Source organism: Camarhynchus parvulus, chromosome 3 (genome assembly GCF_901933205.1).
Source record: "Camarhynchus parvulus chromosome 3, STF_HiC, whole genome shotgun sequence".
Lineage (NCBI taxonomy): Eukaryota > Metazoa > Chordata > Aves > Passeriformes > Thraupidae > Camarhynchus > Camarhynchus parvulus.
The window spans coordinates 83,844,044-83,867,007 of NC_044573.1; the positions used below are offsets into that span (position 1 = coordinate 83,844,044).

The 22,964-nt window shown below is 39.6% G+C and overlaps 1 protein-coding gene across 1 annotated transcript in view; it reads left to right on the forward strand.

The window, feature by feature from the left end:
- MYOM2 (myomesin 2) overlaps positions 1-22,964 on the forward strand; it is a 76,846-nt gene that overhangs the window by 13,313 nt on the left and 40,569 nt on the right. The window contains exons 8-15 of the mRNA XM_030945190.1: positions 9,305-9,393; positions 9,474-9,524; positions 9,802-9,966; positions 14,936-15,097; positions 17,016-17,157; positions 18,795-18,994; positions 19,691-19,744; positions 22,285-22,412. Coding sequence (XP_030801050.1) covers positions 9,305-9,393; positions 9,474-9,524; positions 9,802-9,966; positions 14,936-15,097; positions 17,016-17,157; positions 18,795-18,994; positions 19,691-19,744; positions 22,285-22,412 — 991 coding nt within the window. The remainder of the gene's footprint in view (positions 1-9,304; positions 9,394-9,473; positions 9,525-9,801; positions 9,967-14,935; positions 15,098-17,015; positions 17,158-18,794; positions 18,995-19,690; positions 19,745-22,284; positions 22,413-22,964) is intronic.

Here is a 22,964-nt window from a genome sequence, read left to right on the forward strand (position 1 = left end):
TGCATTGAAAGAAATAGATGGATAGATAATGCTTAAAATTATAAGTTATTAATGCTTTTATATCAATTAATTCTGTATCTTCCATTAATATCTTTGTGCACTTACATTTTGTATTTTATGAATAATTTGTTTCTCTGGGAGGTGGAGCCATCAGGAGTCTCTTCCTATCCACTTCTGTGCTCTTCTCAGCTGTTCATACTAAAGTGCTGAGCTGAATGTAATGTTATCCACAGCCGCTCAGAACGGCCTTGGAATTTCTTGGCTACTTTTCTAGCACTTCAGCGAAGCCCAGGGAGTGAACTTTTTCCTTCTGATGCAAGTGTGATATTTATTCCTGTGAGTATTCCCTGAGCCCAGTGGAAACATTCTTGAGGCACCAAAACCTTACCGTCACCTTGTTGTCTTAAAGTAGTAACTGGACACAATTTCATCCCCCACTGTTTGCTGTTCTCCAGAACCCATAAGCCTATACAGCAACCAGATAATTTTAATTTCTCTGTCTCATATTTTTTATGATGCTATGTTCTCAATTTACCACATTTTTTACATGTATTCAGAGCTATCATGATCATATAGTGTTTCCTTCTTGGTCTTTTAAAACTTCGAATTGGAGTTAGAGCTCAAGATCTCCCTTGAGCAGTGAAGAAAAGGAGTTTAGAGTTTAATTCTGTTCTTTGCAGATCTCATAATGATTGCAGAAGTGATATGCACTGGGGTAGGGGTTCATCCTATCTTTCAACTCACATCTGATAGGTTATTAGGAGGACACTGTGAGGAATCCTTGGAGGGAAAGCTCCTGATAGTTCAAATAAATCATACGTGTCTGAGAATGTGCGGGTTTGTTTAAAATGTATTTTTTATCTCACATAATTTAAGTATGGATAGGCACATAGCAAAAGAAAAGATTTCTACATCAGTGGTAGTCAAGATAAGGGTGGCCATTGCTTTATGAAATAGATGAAAAATATTTTCTATCTTAGTGAATATCTTTGTAATTAACAATTGTAGCATTTTTAACTTCCTGGTTGCTAATACTTGTTTAGCAACGGAGTTGGGCTTTTTTGTTTCTTTGTTTACCGTGAAGACTTATTAAAAGGATCACCTGGTTTTATTCAGCTGTGATTGCCTGTGTTATACTCCCAGCTACATTGGCTGGTGTGCAGAGGAGACCGCAGGATGCCCCTCCCTGGGGGTATTCCTGACTCCCACCCCTCACTGGGCAGGAGGGTAAGCTGAGCTGGGCGGCAGGAGCAGGGAGGGACATTCGACATTCCAGGGCACTGCCAGTGTGGTGTGGCCACACTGATTCGTATATACAACTGATTCATATATACACAGGTTCATATATATAAGGCTCAAAGACTGACAGCATTTTGTCTTTCCTTAGGGCCCTCTCCCTTTCCTGTTTGATGAAGTCCCAGCCCAAGCAGTGGCAGAGGAGCAGGTTGGCAGCTGCAGCAGCAGCAGCAGCAGCGTGCGGCAGAGCCGGCAGAGTGCAGTGTAATGCAGTGTAACTCCTGCCTGCAGAGTGCAGTGTAACTCCGCTGGCACAGGCAGGGCCTGCAGAGTGCACTGTAATGCGCTGTAACTCCTGCCTGCAGAGTGCAGTGTAACTCCGCTGGCACAGGCAGGGCCTGCAGAGTGCAGTGTAATGCAGTGTAACTCCTGCCTGCAGAGTGCAGTGTAACTCCGCTGGCACAGGCAGGGCCTGCAGAGTGCACTGTAATGCAATGTAACTCCTGCCTGCAGAGTGCAGTGTAACTCTGCCGGCGTAGGCAGGGCCTGCAGAGTGCACTGTAATGCGCTGTAACTCCTGCCTGCAGAGTGCGGTGTAACTCTGCTGGCACAGGCAGGGCCTGCAGAGTGCAGTGTAACTGCCGGCGTAGGCAGGGCCTGCAGAGTGCACTGTAATGCAATGTAACTCCTGCCTGCAGAGTGCAGTGTAACTCCGCTGGCACAGGCAGGGCCTGCAGAGTGCAGTGTAATGCAATGTAACTCCTGCCTGCAGAGTGCGGTGTAACTCTGCTGGCACAGGCAGGGCCTGCAGAGTGCAGAGTAATGCAATGTAATTCCTGCCTGCAGAGTGCAGTGTAACTCCGCTGGCACGGGCAGAGCTAGCCTCTGCTCCGGCGCCCCAGCCCTCAGCACCACCCGCACCGCCTGAAAAAGGAAAGCTTAAAAATTGAATGAACCTTCTCTTCTAGCTATTCTCATTTAACAAATGACCCCGTGCGGTCAGTAGAGTGCTATTTTAGTTTGATTAGGCACGAAAGGCTTGAGGTGATTTAATCCGGAGAGCTGGAGAGCGAGGCGTGCCCTTTCTCCGCCGGAGGGGAAGCCGGGCAGAGCAGAGGTGCTGAGACAAAGGCAATCCTCCGGCGGAGCCCGCAGAGCCTTTGGGTGTGCCAGGTGTGCTGACAAACTGCAGCTCCCTGGGTTTTGCAGGAATGCAGTATCAGTGGCTGTACAGGCAGCAAAATGTACAGATGTACTGCTCTCCTTTCCTTGCTGAAAGGTAAACAACAGCCCCCAAATCTGTGATCTGCTGATTTGTCAGTCGCTGTCCCCTGTAAGCTGATGCAGCTGGGGGCTTGAGGAAATGGCCACCTCATAACAGAGGTCCCTCTTCCCTAAACATGAAATCCAGCCAAACAAAAAGAATCAGTCAGATTCATTCTGACTGGAGAATCAGGGCAGGAGATGGCAATTCTGCAGAGTATTTTCACAATTTGATGTCACATAATGCTGAAAATTTTGTCGTTTGAATTCAAAGGAGTAGTTTTTAACTCTGTAATTTACTACGTACTGCTTCGTGTTCTTTACATGCACTGAATTGTGTTCTGATTCAGGCAAAGATGCTATTTCACTCTTAACTCTTGTGTTTAAATGTACACTAGGCAGTTGGATGAATATATGCATTTTAAATAGATGTGTCTGCCTGGGGAATATTCCCCACACAAGTATTAGCACTTCAGAACCTCATGTGGATTCAGAGCAATTTAATATTTGCAAAAAAGTATTAGTACCTTGGGACAGATACAGTTCTGCAGTCACATTTTATGCTGTCTAAATGTACTCTATGCATATTTTATCTGACCTTTGTAAAGGCTGAAAAACACATTCTCCATCATAAAACAAGAATAACTGTTATACCACACCTTGCCTCCTGGGTACTTCAAATGTAGTTTCTAACTGGTCTTGACTCAGTGCACTTTACAGTGCAATTTAGGAAATCTAAGATTTTTTAGCATACAAAGAAATAGATAATTTCCAAGATAATCCTCCATCTGAGCATTATCTGGCACAAAAGAAAAGTCAGAACATTATGTAACTTGCCATCCTGTTCAACTTTCTTCATAGTGAACATAAAACAAAAGTGCTATCTAGCTCCTAGCCACTAAAACCCTACATTTCCAATATAAGATTTAAAGGGGTCTCAGTGAGTACTAGGCTCTCTAAGATTATTTCTCTTCTGGACAGTCAGAGGAGTGATCATAGCAAAGACATATAAAATGCTTTCAAAGCAGTAAGCTACGGAAAATGGGTAGAGTTGTTTTGACCTCTTAAATAGCAAGAAGTGCCTGTGTTCATAATAACTCTAAGAGCCTCCTTTCTCTTTATAAAAAAAAAAAAGGATGCTGTAAGAATGTGGTCAGCTATTTGGTCAGTTACTTCTCAGTTCTTCCTGAGAAAATTAATTATAGCTCTATCACTAACTTTTGTGAAATATTTGCTTTTAGATTTTGAGCTTCATTTGGCTAAAGATATGACCCTTTTGTGAATCTCCTGTCTGTTCTAGAGACATTTAAGATAATATTCTGTTTTCTCTACCTTGGACATCATCACAAACAGAGCTCATCAAAAGATGTGTTTTGCTGTTTCTTAGGAGAGCAAAACTCTGGGGAGGGGATTGAGATGAGCACAGATATATATCCATTTGAAAAGTTAATCAGATATCTGCCATTCTACTTCTTCATTTTCGGGAGACAACTTTGCAGTTCTTACACTTTTACATTTCTGACACTTTGAGTGGTTTAGCACAGTTTGGGACCCCAAGTTAGTCCACAATACATGTTTCTTTATTTTCTGTATTACTTTTAGGCCACCTGTTTTTTAACAATAAATCTCTCTTCCTAAGTCCTGTGTAATTCTTACAGGTATTGGTTCTTATTTAACAATTTTATCTGGTGTTCTACTGGAAAATGAAGTCAACACTGAGAACAGATGATGACTGGTTTAAAGTGAGATTTAATCAGAGTTAACCTTAGCCATGCTGTTTTTGTATCTTTGTTGTCAGCACTCTATAGGAGCAACAAAATGTTAGAGAGCAGTTAAGTTGTATTTAAGAGAAGTGAAGCAGCCTGAAGTAATGTTTTGTTTATGTGAGGAAATGGCCTAGTGCAGCAGTGCTGGTGTAATGTTCATCACTCATTTATGAGCTGGGTGCTGTGTGCTGTCTAAACCGTGCCCAGGCAAGGGAGGGATCAAGCCTGGTCAGCATACACAGGATGGCTCTTCCAGCAATGTCCTGCCAGGACAGGTCAGTGTGCACCATCCTTTGGGATGGTCTGGCTCATCCAGGGGAAACCTGGGCTTGCAGGTGGTAGGAAGACGCTGTGCACCTGTGTGGGTCTTTGGCAGGATGTGTGTTGTGATGTGGCTTGAAGGGCAGGAAGCCTTTGTAGGGCAGGTATCTAGGGACAAGGACTGCAGGGCATGCTGTGACATATACCTGCCAGTGCCTAGGAAATGCGCTCCTGGGCTCTGCCTGCACAGCAAATTAAAGACATGCTCTGCCACAGTGGCCTCCTGGTGTGAGATAGACTCATTTTCTAACCCTTCAGGACAGGGTTGCCAGACATCCAGACTACTTTCTGGAAAAGGTCCCTCACTATCTCCTGAGCTGTGTGTGGGAATCCTTTTGGTGAGCTGGAGCACACCAAGGCTTGGCAAGGGGTGTTTAAAGCATCAACATTAGGAAAATCAAGATCCAGTTTCTGGGGAGGAATGCTGTTTAATTTGCTAATATGTAATATATGTTATTAAATATACTACCTACTATATTTACACTATTTACTGTATGTTATATATATATAGATTCTTAAGTTAGGGATATAGCAGGGTGATAAAAATGCCTTAAAGCTACAGAACAGTTAATTCTGCAATGCCCCTTGTAAGAAATTTTTGAGCTTCTTCATTTGTTGTTAACTTGCTATAGTAAGATACTGTACCTGACTGTGATAAATGCACGAACTATGCACATTTCAGTATAGAGGCATAACATGCCGTAGGAAATTGTCCTTTACTGCAGTTTTATGTTGCTTTTTAACATTTTATTGCACAAGTGTTAAACAGTATGAAACTGGGATAGTGAAAAAAATGTTCTGCTTTTAAAAATTCATTGCGAAGAAGTGCTGTCAAGTCTGACATCTCTCAAACAAGTCCAGAATCAGTTAAGCTTTATATAGCTCTGGGAACAGGTATTGTAATTTCCTTAAAATCCTTCATGGAAACAAAGTGTTAAATAACATCCCGCCCAGAGAATGGTGATGAATGAGATTACATCCAGCTAGTGCCAGTCACAAGTGGTGATCCCCGGTGCTCAGTGCTGGAGCAAGAACTCTGATACTGTCATCAGTGATGTGGATGAGGGGAACAGGTGCAGCCTCAGTCTGTCTGCAGATGTCACCAAGTTGGGTGGGAGTGCTTATCTTTTGGAGGGTAGGAAGGGTCTTCAGAGGGATCTGGACAGGCTGGATCAATGGGCTGAGGCCAGCTGTGTGTGGTTCAACAAGGCAAAATGATGAATCCTGCTCTTGGATCAAAACAACCCCAGGCAGGGGTACAAGTTGGGCACAGAGTGTCTGGAAAGCTGCCCAGTGGAAAAGGACCTGAAGGTGCTGGTTGACAGCAGCTGAACATGAGCCAGTGTGTGCCCAGGTGGCCAAGAAGGCCAATGGCATCCTGGCCTGTATGAGCAGTAGTGTGACCAGCAGGACCAGGGCAGGGATTGTCCCCCTGTAGCTGACACTGCTGAGGCCACACCTGGAGTCCTGTGTTCAGTTGTCGTGGTTTGAGAGGAAGTGAGTTTTTTGGTATGCTGTGGTCAAACAAATGGGTGCTCAGATTTGAATATTGGCACCTGGTGTGGCCACTGGAGACATGGATACGCCTCTGAGAACACAGGGGTTAAAAGCAGAGGACTCCCAGGAAATCTCTCTCTTGGGTTCCGCCAGGGAAACAGGTCAGACCTCCCTTGGCCCAGCTGCCGGCTGGGCGGGGAAGCCATGCAGCTGGGTGAGGTAGGCCTGGCCCTGAGGATGGAAGGGTGGAGAAGAAACGAGAGGCATCGGGCAGCACCCCCCCCCCCCCACCCCCCAGGAGACAGAGAGAGAGAGAGCCTGTGCCACCTTGAAATTTGATATCATGTGCTGGCCACACAGTCGGCCGGCAGAGAAGGAGGGAGTGCAGCGGGGGCACGGTGAGAAGTCGTAGGAGTTCTGGGCAGGCTGAGCTTGAGATTTTAACCTTTTTCTTGAATAATGGAAATCTTACAAATACTGATCCTCCTGGATCTGAATGGGCAAGTGTGATGAAAGTTCGTGCAAGTGAAAGATGTCGAAAGAGTTGAGAAGAATCCTAGGTGGAAGGGGATGATGGAGTGGCCTTTGGCTGGACTTTCTTATACAGCCATGGACAGAACCATTTTTTTCCTGTGACACAGAGACTGCATTCAGGGGGGAGGCAATGGCTCAGAGCCAAGAGAGTGCAGTGATGTTATGGGAGTGCATGAACAGAGACAACAGATGAGCAGGGTGGTGGTTGGTGCCCTCGATATTCAGTGAAGGAGAAGATCTCTGTTCTTGAGACCCCTTGGCCCCAGGGGGTGAAATTTGGTGGGGACAGCTGTCCCAAAAGTGAGAGACTGTGCTCTTTTTGGAACTGGACAAAGCATCCTTAAAAGGAAAACCCTAGAAGCAGCTCTGGTCCATGTGCAGTGGTGAGAGCTCTGGGCATGGAAGGAAGATGTCACGATGGCAAATGTTCTCCGGGCAGTGCCACGTGTGACAGGAAACACAAGTGGTCTCAACTGTGTTTCCAGGGGAAGCCTATGGCACAAGGGAGACTCCTCACTCCTTGATGAACTGAGAATTGATTATCTGAAGGGTGGTGATGGACCGAGAGTGGGTGATCTGAGGGATAGATGTATTGGAAATTTGATGGGGGGAGGAGGAAATGTTTTTGGAAAGTTTTCATTCTTTCTGTGTGTTTCTTTTTACATATAGTTGTAGGTTAGTTAATAAGGTTTTCTTTTCTTTATTTCCAAGTGGGAGCCTGCTTTGCTTATTCCTGGTCACATCTCACAGCAGACACGAGGGAGAATGTATTTTCATGGGGGCACTGGCCTTGCGCCAGCGTCAAACCATGACATCGGTTCTGGGCCCCTCACTGCAAGAAAGACATTGAGGGGCTGCAGAATGTCCAGAGAAGGGCAATGGAGCTGGTGAAGGGTCTGGAGCACAAGTCCTGTGAGGAGCAGCTGAGGGACGTGGGGGTGTTTAGCCTGCAGAAAAAAAGAGGCTCAGAGGGAACCTTATTACTCCTACAACTGCCTCAAAGGAGGTTGTAGCCAGGTGAGGCCAGGCTCTTTTCCCAAGTAACAAGTGACAAGGCAAGAGAAAATAGCCTCAATTGCACCAGGGAGGTTTAGTTTAGATATTAAGAAAAATTTCTTCACTGAAAGGGTTGTCAAGCATTGGACGAGGCTGCCCAGGGAAGTGGTTGAGTCACCATTCCTGGAAGCTTTCAAAAATCCTGCAGCTCTGGCCCATGAAGTCGTGGTTTAATAGTTTAACATGGTGGTAGTGCTGGGTTGACAGTTGGACTTGATGATCTTAGAGGTCTTTTCCAAACTTAGCAATTCTATGATTTCAATTCTTTTAAATTGTTTTTCAGTGTCACTGTGCCTGTCCAGACTGTACTAGGGTTTCCTACCCAGCTGCAGGCTTTTTGGTTAAGACTGTAGTCTAGTCTTAGGACTTACCCTTTTGTCTTAGATAATTAATTGTATGATAGACTTTGCAATTGATTTCTTGATTTTGTGAAATATGTGTCTGTAGGGTTGCCTCCAGGAGGAGCTGTTAGACCTGTAAATTTAGAGATAAATTGCAGTTTAACGGGACTTTCATCAAGTTGTGCTTTAGCCATCACAGTACTGATAGTATCATTTTATGATATGACACTGTCCAGAACATATGCAAGAAGTGAAAAGTAGGTGTCTGATGTCTCTGTGACAGCTGCTGCATACTCCAAAATTGGCATCCTGTTTTGCAATTTCCATAAAACCCCCTAACATATTTCTTCTCCCACATCTGGAATACATGACCTCTTAGAGGACAAGTGCAATCAGAATTTCACCACTTGGCAGTTGCCAAGAAGATAACAAGTTTGTTCTTCTGAGAAAAAACTAAATGGATGCATTCACACTATTGTATCTCATAATTGAAAATTTTTGAGTGGCCTCTATTAAATTTATTACTAAATAAGGTATTCATGATGGACTCCATTTTAAATAAGAAAAGAACTGGGGCATCAAAGTTTGTACCTATACCTTAACAACTGGTCATATATGTGCTCATGGGACTTCAAGGAAGGATGTATTAAGTGTGAGACTATCAGTGTTTTGCACCAAGTAACTATTTTTTTGCTTTATATTTGTTTATACTGTCCTTGCATAATGAATTTTTTTCTCACTAAAAAATAAAACAAACCAAACCATGTATGCACGTAAACAATTTTGACCAGTGTTCCTGATTTTGTATCATTTTCCTGGATTGAGATATAAGAGAGCAAAAAATACCAGTGTCTGCCAGATGGGAATAGCCACAGAAGGCACAATTTTAGCAAGAATGACATACTTTTATCCTATGTCTCTCTTCTAAAATATGTAAAAGGCAAGATGGATTTAAGAAGGTTACATACAGAAAAGGAGTAGTCAGACTGGCATTGTCCAGCTATCTCCTTTTGATCATTCTCTAAAGGTAATTTCCAGTTTGCTAAAGTTAATGCAGCCTGCACACTAAACTGAGATAAAACTGCAGTTTAAAACAGTAGCAGCTTTCTGATTGTCTTTCATGAATGTCTTGCACTGTGTAGACAGCAAAGAGCTTTCTACACTTTCCCTATCAGTAAAGAGCTTTATACACTTTCCTGATGGTTGACATAGTTTAGCTTGTAATATCAATCATTAAGAGAATTTTTCTTTGCATAAAGAGACATCTGTTTTTCTCCTTCCCCTTTTCAGAGCTGACTTTGATGATTCTGCAACCTATTCAGCAGTTGCAACAAATGTCCATGGTCAGGCATCAACTAATTGTGCTGTGATTGTGAGAAGTAAGTCCTACTTCATATTTAAAACAATAAATAAATATAATGCTCGTGTCATTGAATGTTTCTTATCTGTTTATTCATAGGGTTCAGAGAGGATGAAGAGCCTCACCCAGCTGCAATAATGCCCTTCCACTGTAAGCCTTTTTTTTCTATGTGCTTAGATAATTTATGTCCTCTTGTCAGGGCAATGTTTTACAGATGAGAAAACTGGATACAACTTGCTTCTTCTGACTTTGCTTTCTAAGCATTGAGTTACAGTAGGAGCTGTCCAGATGCTCCTGCTTTCCCAGTTGAATTTCTAGATCAGCATACAATAAACAGAAAACTCCATCTCCTGCTCAGATCAGACACTAATCTGTGCCAAGTACAATTTACTTGTACTCAAGAACTCTTTCATTTTCTCATGCATAGTGCCTCTGTCGCATGATATTTGCTTCACCCACATTGATGTCCAGTTTCTGGAGAAGTTTGGAGTCACTTTTGCAACTGAAGGTGAAACACTGACCTTGAAGTGTTCTATGTTGATCACTCCAGAGTTGAAAAGACTACGACCTCGTGCTGAGTGGTATAGAGATGGTGAGTTATTACATTGAGTAGAATCTACCTGGAAAATGCTGGAGGAGGCATTGAGGATTCGGATCAGGTTTAGAGCAGTAAATTCTCTGAATTAAATTTGAAATAGAGAAAAAGAAATATCTCTAGTTAGAATTTATAGTCCTGCACTCTCAATTAAGTGACTTGGTCAACATTTTTTTGAGCACACATTAGTAACAGCGGGAGGTAATGTCATATTGTGATAGTACAATAGTTAGAACATTTACTTGGAAGAGATCCAAAGCCAGTTCTTAGATTTCACAATGACTCATAGTTGAATACTGTGACCATTGAGCTGAAGGGTACTCACAGGGCAGTAAATTAAAGTTTGAAGTATTGAGGTATGGCTCTCCACTTTAATCTTCCTCCAGCATTTATTGTGAATTTTATATTAAAATCACATAAATGTATAGTTAGGCAATACTTATAGAAGCCAGGCCTAATACACATATGTTTGCTCTGCTGTTTATGTGTCGTGTTAGTAGGTTTCTTACCTTGTCTCTTTTGTCTATGAAAGCCTATGTTATGCCAGGTGAAACAGTCTTCCCATGAAGCACTCAAAACAACATCACTAAACTTATCATATACTGGGGTGACTGGTACACAAACCCTGGATGAGTACTGTTGGTTCACTGCAGCAAAGAAGGGTTTTGAAACATGAAATTCACTTAGAGCTTAGGATAGCAGCCTGTTGTAGATATTTATCCCACCACTTTTCACCAAGCACAACCTGTGTAGGATTGTAAAGTAATTATTCTACCTGAGAATTTAAGGAAAGCCTTGGCTGTTTTTGAATGGTTAGACCTTTCCCGAGACAGACCTTATTTGAGAAGGGTGGACTTCCAAGACTGGTGTTTGGACTGCTCCCAAAAAATTGACAGAAATTTCCATAGTGGACAAATGTGATGAATAAACTAAGAAATGATAGTAAGGTTAATAAGGCAGTCAAGAAAACTCAAGATTACAAAAATTGGAAAAAATTATTTTGTTACTGCTTGTTATGCCTTTTGTTTCATGTAGATCATGGTTTTACATAGATTCACATCTGATTCTTCAGGGAACAAACTACTACCTAATTTTTCATTCCTGTTTTTCCATCATTGTGGATACTTCCTTGTGATGAGCTATTAGATGTCAATAAAGTAAAAAATTTGAGATAAGAAAAATGGCTTTTTCTGTTTGGTGAATAACCTAAAATCTAAGGCTGATCCTTTAATTCAGATTCTGTTCCCACTGAAGCATACAGGAATTTTGCTATATGCTTCAGGATTTTTAATAACTAAAAAAAAATCTCTCATTTTACTCTCAGATGAACCATCATTTTCAAGGGTACCTTTACTTTGTGTCTTACTGGTGCAGTTTCTCAAGGTGCTAAATCTCTCAAATTCTAAATTTGAAACTGCAGCTAAGAAGAATTTCTAATTTTCAAGGAATGCACAGTATTGTTCCACTTTTCACTGAACATGAAATTTTCTTGCACTATGAACCAAAGCTCATGACCCTTTCTCTTTGTTATTTCGTAATGATGAGATAATTCCTTCTTGATATGTAACAATACTATGTTCTTTGTTTCTCCCCTTATTTAACTTAATAAGTCCTTGTGAAAACCTGGACTTTTAAGCCAATGGATTTTTGCTAGGAAGTCAGATAGGTGTTCATCCCATTATTCTACTTATGTGAAATAGGATGTTACAAGCAAGCTTAGATTTTTCCTTCATTACAAGTACGTGGATCACAATATTTCCAAGAGGTATACAGGTGCATTAACTGGCAGAACTTCTTCCCAAACACAACAGGAATTCATGCACTATGAACCTTTGTTATGTGCTACAGTTCCCTATGTTGAGTCCCTTGAGAGCTGGAGGCAATGCATAAATATAAGCAATGAGAAGTTATAACTTGTCCAACCTCATTGCTTTAGGCATTCTGGTTCTTTAGAGAGGTAATACTTAATTCTACTCTTGCATTAAGACGGTACTCTGTTGAATTATGAGTTGGTCTTGGGTCTTCGAAGAGACAGGAGCAGTTGTTGTGAAGTTGTTTATTGCATGAATACATCAGCCTCGAAGGCGAAGAGTTGAGAGTATCCAAGTCTGTGCTAAAAGCATTCTGGCATAGCAGTCCCAATGTTCCAAGCAGAAGCAGCAGAAGCAGCAGAAGCAGTAGCAGCTAGCAGAAATTACTACCACCTCCTTTGCATCCCAGTATAGGGGGATTTTATTCATAAATCATCCAATCAACTAAAAACACGATTCTAAAGCATTCTTCCTACACCTATCCAAGCTTAGTTCTAATGTGTGTCAGTTCTTACACAAAATCTACACACGTAGTTCTATCTGTTCATGCAAATCTGTTCTATCTGTTCTATCTAGAATTACAAGCAATGTTCTGCTATGTTTTCCTTATGTCTGGAGCTAAATTAATTTTCTGAAAGGTAACACTTCTGAACTTTAAACTAGGCTTCAGGGCTTTTTACTAGCTAACACAGTCTCTTAAGGCACTTAAGATATATTTCTACTCACTTAAAACTGAAACTTACACTCCTACTTCATGTCTGTGTGGCTTAATATATTCCAGTTTCTCTAAAGGTTCCAATTCAATCACTGCCTTCCTTTCTCTCTCTGAGGGACTCAGAGAGGCTTCTATTTCATGTATTCTAACAGTACTCTTCCTAAAATTTTTGAGTTTGTGTTAATCAAATAATAGCAACTGAAGCCCTGAGATGGATATGTATGATTTACGTATAATTATACACAGGAGAGGTATGTGTTTATCTAGTATAAATAATGTTCACACTAGTGAGCCTTACTGAGGGTATCTAGTAGACTCCTAGGGGTGTATAAGTCAGCTCAGTGAAATCCTCTGAATTGATTTGGGATTTCACAAACATGAATATGATGTCTATTATTCACGGCCCACTTAGAACAATTTAAGATACTGAAAGAATCAGTCAAGATACTGAAAGAACAAAATCAAAATAATGCCTCAGGAATGTATATCTAATCTGGACATGATTTCAGCTGATAATAGGAATTTTCCATTATTGATCTCTAATGTAATATAAACGCTATAAAGCCTTATGTACCAGCATTCTGCAGCCGTTTATATTGTAATCTAGAATAAAATAATTGATTTCAGAAGGAAAAATCATGGAGTGAAGAATCTAGCTAAAATTTCAGCAGAACAAAAAATACATGATGAAAATAAATTCCAGTATATAGTAGTTCCCCGCTCTTTGTATGAATTTTAATCAAAGTCATGTATTAGGAAAATTATCTTACACATTATAAACAGCATATGAGGTTTGAGACACACTGCTTCTGAGGATTAGTCTTCTGCAAGTAAATTCTGGGAAAAATAACAGAGTACAACACATGAATAGGCTGTGAAGAGTGAGAACTTGTATTTGTGATATTATTGTGGCGGCAGGCTGATGGATACTTGTTCTATTAGAACTTTTAAACATGTCCAACCTTTTTTTCTAATTGTCTTGCCTACAAAGTCATTCATCCAGACTGCATTAAAAAAAAGCAGGCTTCTGTTAATTTCTGGTGAATCTTTGGCCTTGTGTGGGGAAGAGAAGTTTTTCTGCCCTTACCAAACACAACTGCCTCCTCCATTTCTGCTGTCAGGTACACTTAAAGAATGGAAAGGGGTGATTCTGGCCTTAGTAGCATTACAGACTTGCCTACAATTTCTATATACTCAAACAATGGTGGCTACCAATCCACTGAAACTTTCAGTCTAAATAAGTGACCAGCTTTTCAGAGATGCTGGTTAATCAATATTTTTATGCTTAGGATTTTCTGCAGAGCTCATGCATTGGTTAAAGTTTCTAGGTGAAGATATTTTCTGATTTAATTTAAAGTACATCATGTCTCTCTACACAAGTCTGAGTACCATTGTGGCAGGCATGACAGAAAGGGGACACTCAGGTTTTCTAGGTAAGGATCTCATGGGAAGGAATGTGATTGAATTTAGTTTGTGTGCTTCTCATAAAACTACTACATGCTTAGCTGATTGTTCAATTTACTGCTGTAAGATTTAGTAGCTTGTGTCTCGCACATGCTTTGTTATTGGAATGTGTGTCATGTTTTATACTTGCTTATGAAACTCAGCTGGTAGGTGAGAACACTGATTCCTTTGCAAATGTTTGAGTGTCAGCTCCAAATCTATTTAAGCTGTAGAATAATGAACATTCATAGATATTCAGATCTTTTAAATACAGTTCTGCTGCATTGATTACAATAAATTTGTATGTGATTGGCCTTAGGGAGTTAAAAATCAAAAATAATCCAATCAGTTATTTAAAAGGATGACATGAGAAAGCTCCTTGCCTAGCATAAAGCATCCTGTTCACTTTTTTCACTAGGTAATCAGATTAATGTGCATTAATCATGGGTCACCACCTCTCACTCTTTGAGAGGTTTAAATTTAATTTAATTCAATCCTCAACAGGCATGCCTTGAAGGTCAAAGTTTGGTGTATATTTATAGCAGTTTTCAGATTAAATTGAAATCTGTTTTTTTAAATTTGGAAGAAAAAATTGAGTAAACTGGCATTTGACCTGAACAGCAGGCAAAACTCATTAAAAATGAAACAAGGTCCCACCCTGCATTCATTATAGGGTATGGCAGGTTTTCATGTTAGTATTTCTAAATGTGAGTAACATTTTTGTCTCTCAGTGTATTAAAAAGAATAGTGATGGGAATTTTGTGGTTGGCACTGCATAGTGTATTACTAGACCTCATGTTCTCTGAAAGTCATCGATCAAATAATTTCAGAGAGATGCAAGTTACTCTCTGTAGAGTTTTCATGGCATCCAAAGCACTATAATTCTGAATAAAACTGGCATAAATATTAGTTTGTGTCCCTGGTTGGCAGAGAACTTCACTAGGATGCAGGTTGTTCTAGCAGCACAGTAACATGTCTGATGGGTCTTCTCTTCCAGATGTGCTGCTAAAGGACTCCAAGTGGACACAGCTGTATTTTGGAGAAGGCCAGGCAGCTCTTTCCTTTACTCATCTGAACAAAGATGATGAAGGTTTATATACCCTGCGCATGGTTTCAAGAGGTGGAATCAGTGAATGCAGTGCATACCTGTTTGTAAGAGGTAAACTTTTAATCTGGTTCATGATGAGAAATTAAAAAAACATTATACAGTTTAGTTTTATGAAAAAAATCCCACAATAATAACTGAAGTATGAAAGAAATTTAGCCCTGTGGAATTTCATAGTCATTTCATTTGTATATAGTAGTCTGTACTAAAAACCAGTCACCTTACAGGAATGGGGAGCTTCAAGAAGAGCATGCTCCTGAGGACATTTTGTTTCCTGGAGAACCAGAGAAACCATACTTGTGAAGAAACAACTTATTTCTTTATTTTTCACCTCCTTTCCTGGTAGGAAATAAACATCTTTGCATACAATCAGTTCTCGCTGTAATGGTTTTGGCTTTAGAGATTGGACATTGGGAATGAGCCTTGTTGGGCATTCTTGTATCTTGTGCCTGGTCTTAGGGATACATGCAGGAGAAGGCAAAAGAAATATTCCCACCACTATACCAGTCATAGTCATGTCATTAACAGAGAAAAGAAACAAAGTAAGAAACTAGCTGACTGAAGAAATACAGTTTTCACAAAGGACATAGATAAAAGGAGGTAAATGTTTTAAAATAGAATAAAGGTCAGAATTTTTCATCACATTTCCGTGCACAGCTCTCAGTGAAGTAAAAATGAACTTCTGCATGTACCTGTGAGCAGAACTTAGTATTCAGTTTTATATTTCTTCATTGAAAGATAAAAATATTACGGGTTGAGCAGTTCTCTCACTCTCTTAAATACATTGGACAACATCCTTGATGTGGGCAAACTGGAACAGCCCCACTGAGGCCACTGTAGCTGTATTAATTTTAAATCTTGTTCTTCTTGGAAACATATTAGAGCATATGTGCCTTGTGGGAGTGTCATCGAGACAGTTTGTGTGGGGTAGAGGTAGTGAATGTCTTTTTCAGAGGTTTGAAATTCAGCTTCCTCACAGGAGTAGTGCAAGAGCTTCATCAGCTTTGCAGTATGCCTTGAACAAGCCACTCTGGCATCCTGATCTCATTAGGAAAATGAGATCAATTTGCTAAAGCTATTTCTGTCCAGGTTACATTCCACAAAAGACATTATTCAGGTGAAAAACACCCACTAATATACAAAAACTTTCTTAGAAGTTTTTTTTTGTAGTGATGGGTAAATTTTAGGCATCTCTCTTGTCCATTTTATAGTATGTTTGATGCTTTTGCATGCCCAGGACCCTGGCCTTGTGCTATGTCCTCTGGAGTCTCTAGTGTTGTCTGTTGGCCATTCTCTTGCCCTTTTTCATGAAGGCTGCGATCTGATACAGAGCACAAACTGCTTCACAACTGACTGGGATTAGACTCTATAAATTTAGACTCTTTACAGGGTATTTTTTTGTTATAGAAGTCTTCCTTTGAAGGGAGAGAACTTTACCTGTTAAGAGATTTCGTTAGGAGTTGTGGGTCCAGATTAGTCAATATCTTTAAAAATGAAGCCACAAAAGTGTGTCTTAAAGGTCATATTTAGGACTATAAATAAAACATAGCATTATAATTGTTCCAGAAGTTTGCAAATTTTTCGTTCTTTAAGAGATTTTTTTTCCCTGATCAACATGTTTTTATTGAGTACCTTGGTCTGATTGGTAACACATTGAGTCACAGCTTTCAGTGTGAGGGAGCATCAAAAACGCATGGGTGGGTTAAGCTTTTAATTCTCATGAAAAACATGACGTGTTTGGTTCCTAAAAAGCTTTTCTGTTCTCAAAAATATCCTTGAACATTTTGTCTGTATAAAAATATAGACATTATGGTCCTGAATCATTATTGCAGTGAATTAGTACATCGTGAAATGTTTGGGCTTCCATTCATATAAACAAGTAGCACAATGAACTGAAAGTATTCCCTTTGACTTTTTGATGTACATCAGAGGAGTTGGGGTCAAAACCAATTTATTTGAATTTGTGGTCCAGATGCTGATGCATTGATCGCAGGAGCACCAGGGGCACCGATGGATGTTAAATGCCATGATGCTAACAGAGACTATGTTATTGTTACCTGGAAACCACCGAATACAACCAGTGAGAGCCCTGTTATTGGATATTTTGTTGACAAGTATGTAAATATTAGCATTTATTTGATTTTGTTAATTTTCAGAAATATGTTTATACTGAAGAGAAAAAAATACCATTATATCCTTTTAATTGTGTGTGTGTTCTTTGGATATATTTTTACAGATACTTGGTACTGGAACTCAGTTACACACTGTGTTAAATTATGAGATTGTTCCCTGGCAAACTTTTGGCCCAGATGATTTAGTACTTTCACAGGCAATTCTGGGCACAGTCTGGGAATTAGCAGGGGCTGGAGGCCATTCCAAGTAATATTTGCAGGCAGACACATTTTATCATAAACTTAAAACGTTCAATAGTATGGATGTGGGCACATCAGAGAATGAGCCCTGACAGTATTTAATTCATAAAAACTAGAATCTATGGGCATCTTGAATTAGATTTAGCCTCTTTAATCTCTATACTGCAAAAGCTGAAACCTAGGAGTTATTACATTATGTTTTTATTTCTTTCTTAAATGTAGTACATCAGGAGCTCAAGGCCTGGACTCCTGGGAGTTGGCAGTTTAAATCAGACTGGCAGTCTTCTGTCCCTCAGTGAGCTTTGCACTTTGCTGAGGGTTCAGCTCAGTGCAGGCAGCTGGTGAGCAGAGGATCCAAGCACTGTCTTTTATGTTTTGCTCTTTGACTGAAGTGAATGCTTGCTCCTTGTAGCCAGAGCAGATCATCTGATCCTTAGTGTCTGAAACTGTCAGTCAGCAAAGCCTTTCTGAAATGATTTCATAATGTATACAGCTCTGCGCTTAAAAGCAACATTTGCAGCTCATTGCTATTTGCTTCCCTGTCATTTGGTGTAATTCAAAGGTAACTGTCTGGGAATAACTTGAAAAATAGAGGTTTATGAGTGGCAGTCAGTATGAGGAAATTAACTTGAGACCTGGGGAGTCTACCATCTATATCCAATTTATGCAGTACATAGATCTTAGGAGTATTTCACCTATATTGTGTATAATCTAGTCAGATGTGCCATTTGACACTTTGCTTGTATCACTGCAGTGCCAAGGAGCTCTTGATCATGACATGACTTTTTTCTGGTACAGTCAGGGCAACAGAGAGTCTTCTACACAAAAGTTTCTATTAGTAGGACACAAACTGTATATGTACACATATGTATATGTGTATATGTACACACAAAGGAGTCAGTATGAGAATATCACTCTTCTTCTTGATGACTCCTATACTCTGTGGCCCAGTCATTTTGGGAGGGAAAGATGCAAAGAAGTTTACTTGAAAATATGACAAAGAAGAAATGAAAATCATTAGGTGAATCTTGCAAATTCATCATGTTCTGTGGAGATGAATATTAAAAATGAAAGTGAATAATTTATTCTTTACATGGCAAGGAAAAGCACCAAACAGAAGGGAAGCAGATAGATTTGAAAAGGCCGAAAACCGTGGAAGAAAAATGACCTTTGCATTATGAAAAAAATGTGAACAGAGTGGGGATTGGATCTCTGACCAGAGAAGAGTGTTTAAAGTGTGTGACTTTCATTAATGAGGTATATGGTTTAGCTCCTCAGCCTAGCAAAGGTGACTTCTGTGGTTCTGACCTGGTGTGGGTAGCATGGGGCATATTTATTGTGAAGTGATACTAACAAAGGCTGTCTTCTGCTATTCCAAGATGTGAAGTAGGTCTGGAGAACTGGGTCCAGTGCAATGATGCTCCTGTAAAAGTCTGCAAGTATCCTGTGACTGGTCTTCAAGAGGGACGGTCTTACGTATTCCGTGTGAGGGCAGTGAACAGTGCCGGCATTAGCCGGCCTTCTCGAGCCTCCGAACCAGTTGCAGCGCTTGACCCCCTTGACCTGGAGAGAACACAAAGTAGGTTATTCAAGGCTTCTTAAAAAAAATAAATTAAGATTCTGTTTGCCCAGTTAACCTAAGGAGAAGAGTTTATTTCTTCCTTTGATCGAATATCTCACTACAGACTGCAAAGTAGCATTATGAGAGCTTCTCCATGAATAGAGTAAGCCAGCTTGCCCTGGGGAGTAGTTTTAATGTTTTAGCCTTGTCCTAAACCCCTGTGCAGATTCTGTATATCATGTACTTGCACACCTTCTGTTTCATGTCATCCTTTTTGTCAGAGGGGAATTAAAGCAATTATGTATACCTTAAAGCACTGCCCCAGTGTTGCTGGTAAAATCTGAGCCGAATATGCTCAGATTTCCTTTACATATGTTTTATGTATGTGTGCATGCTTTATGATCAAGTCCTATAACAAAAGTGAACTTCATGACACAATTGATTAGTAATCTGCCTCAAATCCATCTACTGTGACTATGACTCTTGCTTTTTAGCACATCTTTGAATAGTACTGTCTTATCCAGCCCTGTTTTCCTATGAAAGTGAATAAACCAGTATATGACTTCAAGTTGACTCTATATGGGGAAAGATTTAATAACAACATTATAGAAACACAGGTATACAGGTTTTTGAATACGTGACAAACAATAATTTGTAAAATCTGCAAATATATTGAACTAGTTTGAGAAACTAATTGAATATTTTGATTAACAGTTGTTCATGTGGATGAAGGGAGAAAGATTGTGATCAGTAAGGATGACCTTGAAGGTATGTAGCATTTCTGCAATTTCACTACATCTGCTTATTCTCCAGGAATTTTGCATCATAGCTAGAAACATAACTTGAAAAGAAATCCATCTAGTGATAAAGTCTCTATATTAAGAAATAAAGCCACATTGTGACTTGCAAGGTTGAAAGAACACAAGTGAGGAGTGAGGTCTAAAAAGATGGAGAACATCACACTCTCAACAGCAAAACTTTTATATGTCAACACCATTTTCTCACCTTTTTGCTTTTACTAGCGCTAAGCTGACTTAAATGGCTGAACATTTATTTGCCCATTTGATTGGGCATTTGATTGCCCATTTTCCCCTCTTTCTAGCTTTCTGGGAGCTAAGTATAGTTTTTTTAGACTGATTTTGACTGTTTGAGCAAGTTACTGCCATTCTCATAAAAAACTTGCACAATCTATCTCAATTCTTTAAATAATATATATCTACCTGAATACGGAGGTTATTCTTAAGGTTAAAATTATAGCCTAAGTAATGTTTTTCCTCAGGAGAATTGGAGAAATCCCTGACAACCTTTGAGATAAAGTTTGATTTTTTTCTGGTTTTGGTTGTTTCTCTATGGAATGATTTGGCTTTTATACTTGAATAATGACCTTCTTTACACTTAAACTGTTAAAATTATTAACTATATTGGATCAAAATTAAAAAAAAAAGTGCCTGAGAACAAATGTGGTTTGAAGGAGAATCAGACATTAAATGGCTTTCCCAGTGCATGGACAAGACAGATGAAGTTTCTCTATTTTTATAATAGTACCCTAAATTAATTGATATGGGTATTACAGGATCAGAGGCACGTCACAATATCAGATTGTAATTGTCTTGTTTGTCTTCACAGATCATTCTTCTGCTCTCAGGATTGCCTTAGAATGATCAGGTCCAGTAAATGGCCACTCTAGAATAGTCATAAGTAATGATATTTGGATTTCTGTCACATGGATATTCATATTTAATAGAGTATGAATATTGAAATATCACTCTTTATGTAGATCACTACTTTCATCTGCAAGATCAAAGACTATTTCTGAAAGAGCAATCTTACAGATCACAAATGGTTTTCCTTTTTAGTGCAGGCTATTCTGGCAACCATTCTGTACCACCATGTTATGTCATTACAAAGTATGGAAGCTTTTGTTTTTTCAAGAATGAAAGAAAACGTTGAGATTTTGTTACCGGAAATCACTTGGAAGCCTTTTTTCTTAATGCTGTGAAGGATTATTTTAATTTTCTTGACTATATGTCATCAATTTCATTTTAAACTCAGCTGATTCATGTATCTCTCTGAAAGAAAAAAATAGATTTGTAGGAAATCAAATATAGAAAGCATTGTGAGAAATGAATTTTCATTGGCTATGTCAGTTTGCTTTAAAAAATGTTTGTTTTTGATTTGGTAACTATATGTGATGAAGTAGTATTAGTGTACATTTTGAGTCTGGTTCGTTCTACAGATATGTATAATAGATTAAAATATCACTGCCATGATTTAGAGATCATTACTGAAATATTTTTCTCTTTTTTAAAGACAAACCTTTAGAGGATATATGCTCTTTTCTTAGCCTGAGAAGTAAAAAAAATACCTTCAAAACAAAGATTTTTTTATTTTTCTATCACAAGCCATAAAGATAAAATTTTTAGGTGTCTGCTGAGTTGCTACTTCTGACCTACTACCAAGGTAAAGCTTGTTCAGGGCTGTGTAGCTGTGTCTGTGTAGAGGTCAATCACAGGACCATGACAGGTCACTCTCCCATCTGGTGCTGTTTTACCCCGTTGTAATCCCTTGGATAGCAGAACCAGCTTTTGCTCGTGTTGCAATCAGCGAGCAGGACCATGAAAGGCTGAGCTGAATTCTTCCTACCTGGCCCAGGGTAGGCAGGTTGGCTCTAACACTGCTGGTTACTCTGCAAAGTGAGTGGGGAGAGGGGTTTGATCAGGCCACACTATGTAGTGGAGCCATCAGAGGGCTGGTGACATATTTTTATGTCTCTGATTCACAGATTTTAGAAGTGCTTTAGACTATACAGCTGATAATACCATTATGTTATAGGATATATTGCTGATAGATTCTCCTCCTTTTCCTGCTTTCCTCCTTGTTGTAAAGCTTCTCCTCTGATTGTACTTCCCTTCCAGCTATTTTTTAAAATTCTAATTTCTCATAATAACTCTTTAGATTTCTGTCTTTGATCAAAAAATGTTTGCATACAGTAAGTAAGCTTTTTACTAGGAGATTGAAGTAATTCAAATGTGATCAAAGAAAAAAGTGTGACAAATGCACAAGAGTTTCAGAGAGCACATTTGACCTTTACTGAAAGAGTAAGTAACTAGCTATTAATACTGAAGTTTTATTTATCAAAATTTAATTGGAGTGATCAGGTGAACTGCACAGATGATATCACAACCCCTAATAGCTGAGCATTGCAGTGCAGGGTGGGAAAGTTGAATCAGAAAGATGAGCTGTACCCTGAATGCTGATCCAGGAGTTAATCTGCTGTTTAACACTTGCTACATTTATTAATCTTACAGGGGATGTTCAGATTCCAAGCCCTCCCACCAATGTACATGCTTCAGAAATCAGCAAAACATATGTTGTACTCAGCTGGGATCCACCTGTTCCCCGTGGCAGGGAGCCACTGACGTATTTCATTGAGAAGGTACTGCAATGTACAGTGGTGTTCTGTGGAAAGGTGCTTTATTGCTGTGGGCAGTTACACTCAAACCATTTTCAGAACTGCAGAATGAGCAATAAAACTGTGGTCTACCAGGATTTGGAAGTGGGATATTAGAGAAGCATGGATAATCAAATGTCTTACTGCAAGTTTTAAGGAGCATTGAAATTCAAGGACCAGAGAAAAGGATTCCCCTATGCTATTTTCTTACAGCTGTCTAAATGGGAACAAATAATTATGTATGTAGCAGTTAAAAAAGAAAATAAATAAAAGAAACATCTATAGTTTTCACAATCCTACAGGCACAATTGTAAGTTTTCAATCTCTCTGTAAAAAAGGGAAGTTTCTGTTAGTTTTGTGATAGAGCAAGGAATAAACAGTAACTCAAAATTTGATCCTGACTTCATGCAGGCTAATGGCAGCATCTACTATACACTGACATTTCCAGTTTATCTCCTGTAAGGTCAGCAAAGAGGCAGATGCCTGTCTCAAGTTCACTGCTCCCTGGTATTCTTCATGGCTGCCTTCCTCCTCTCT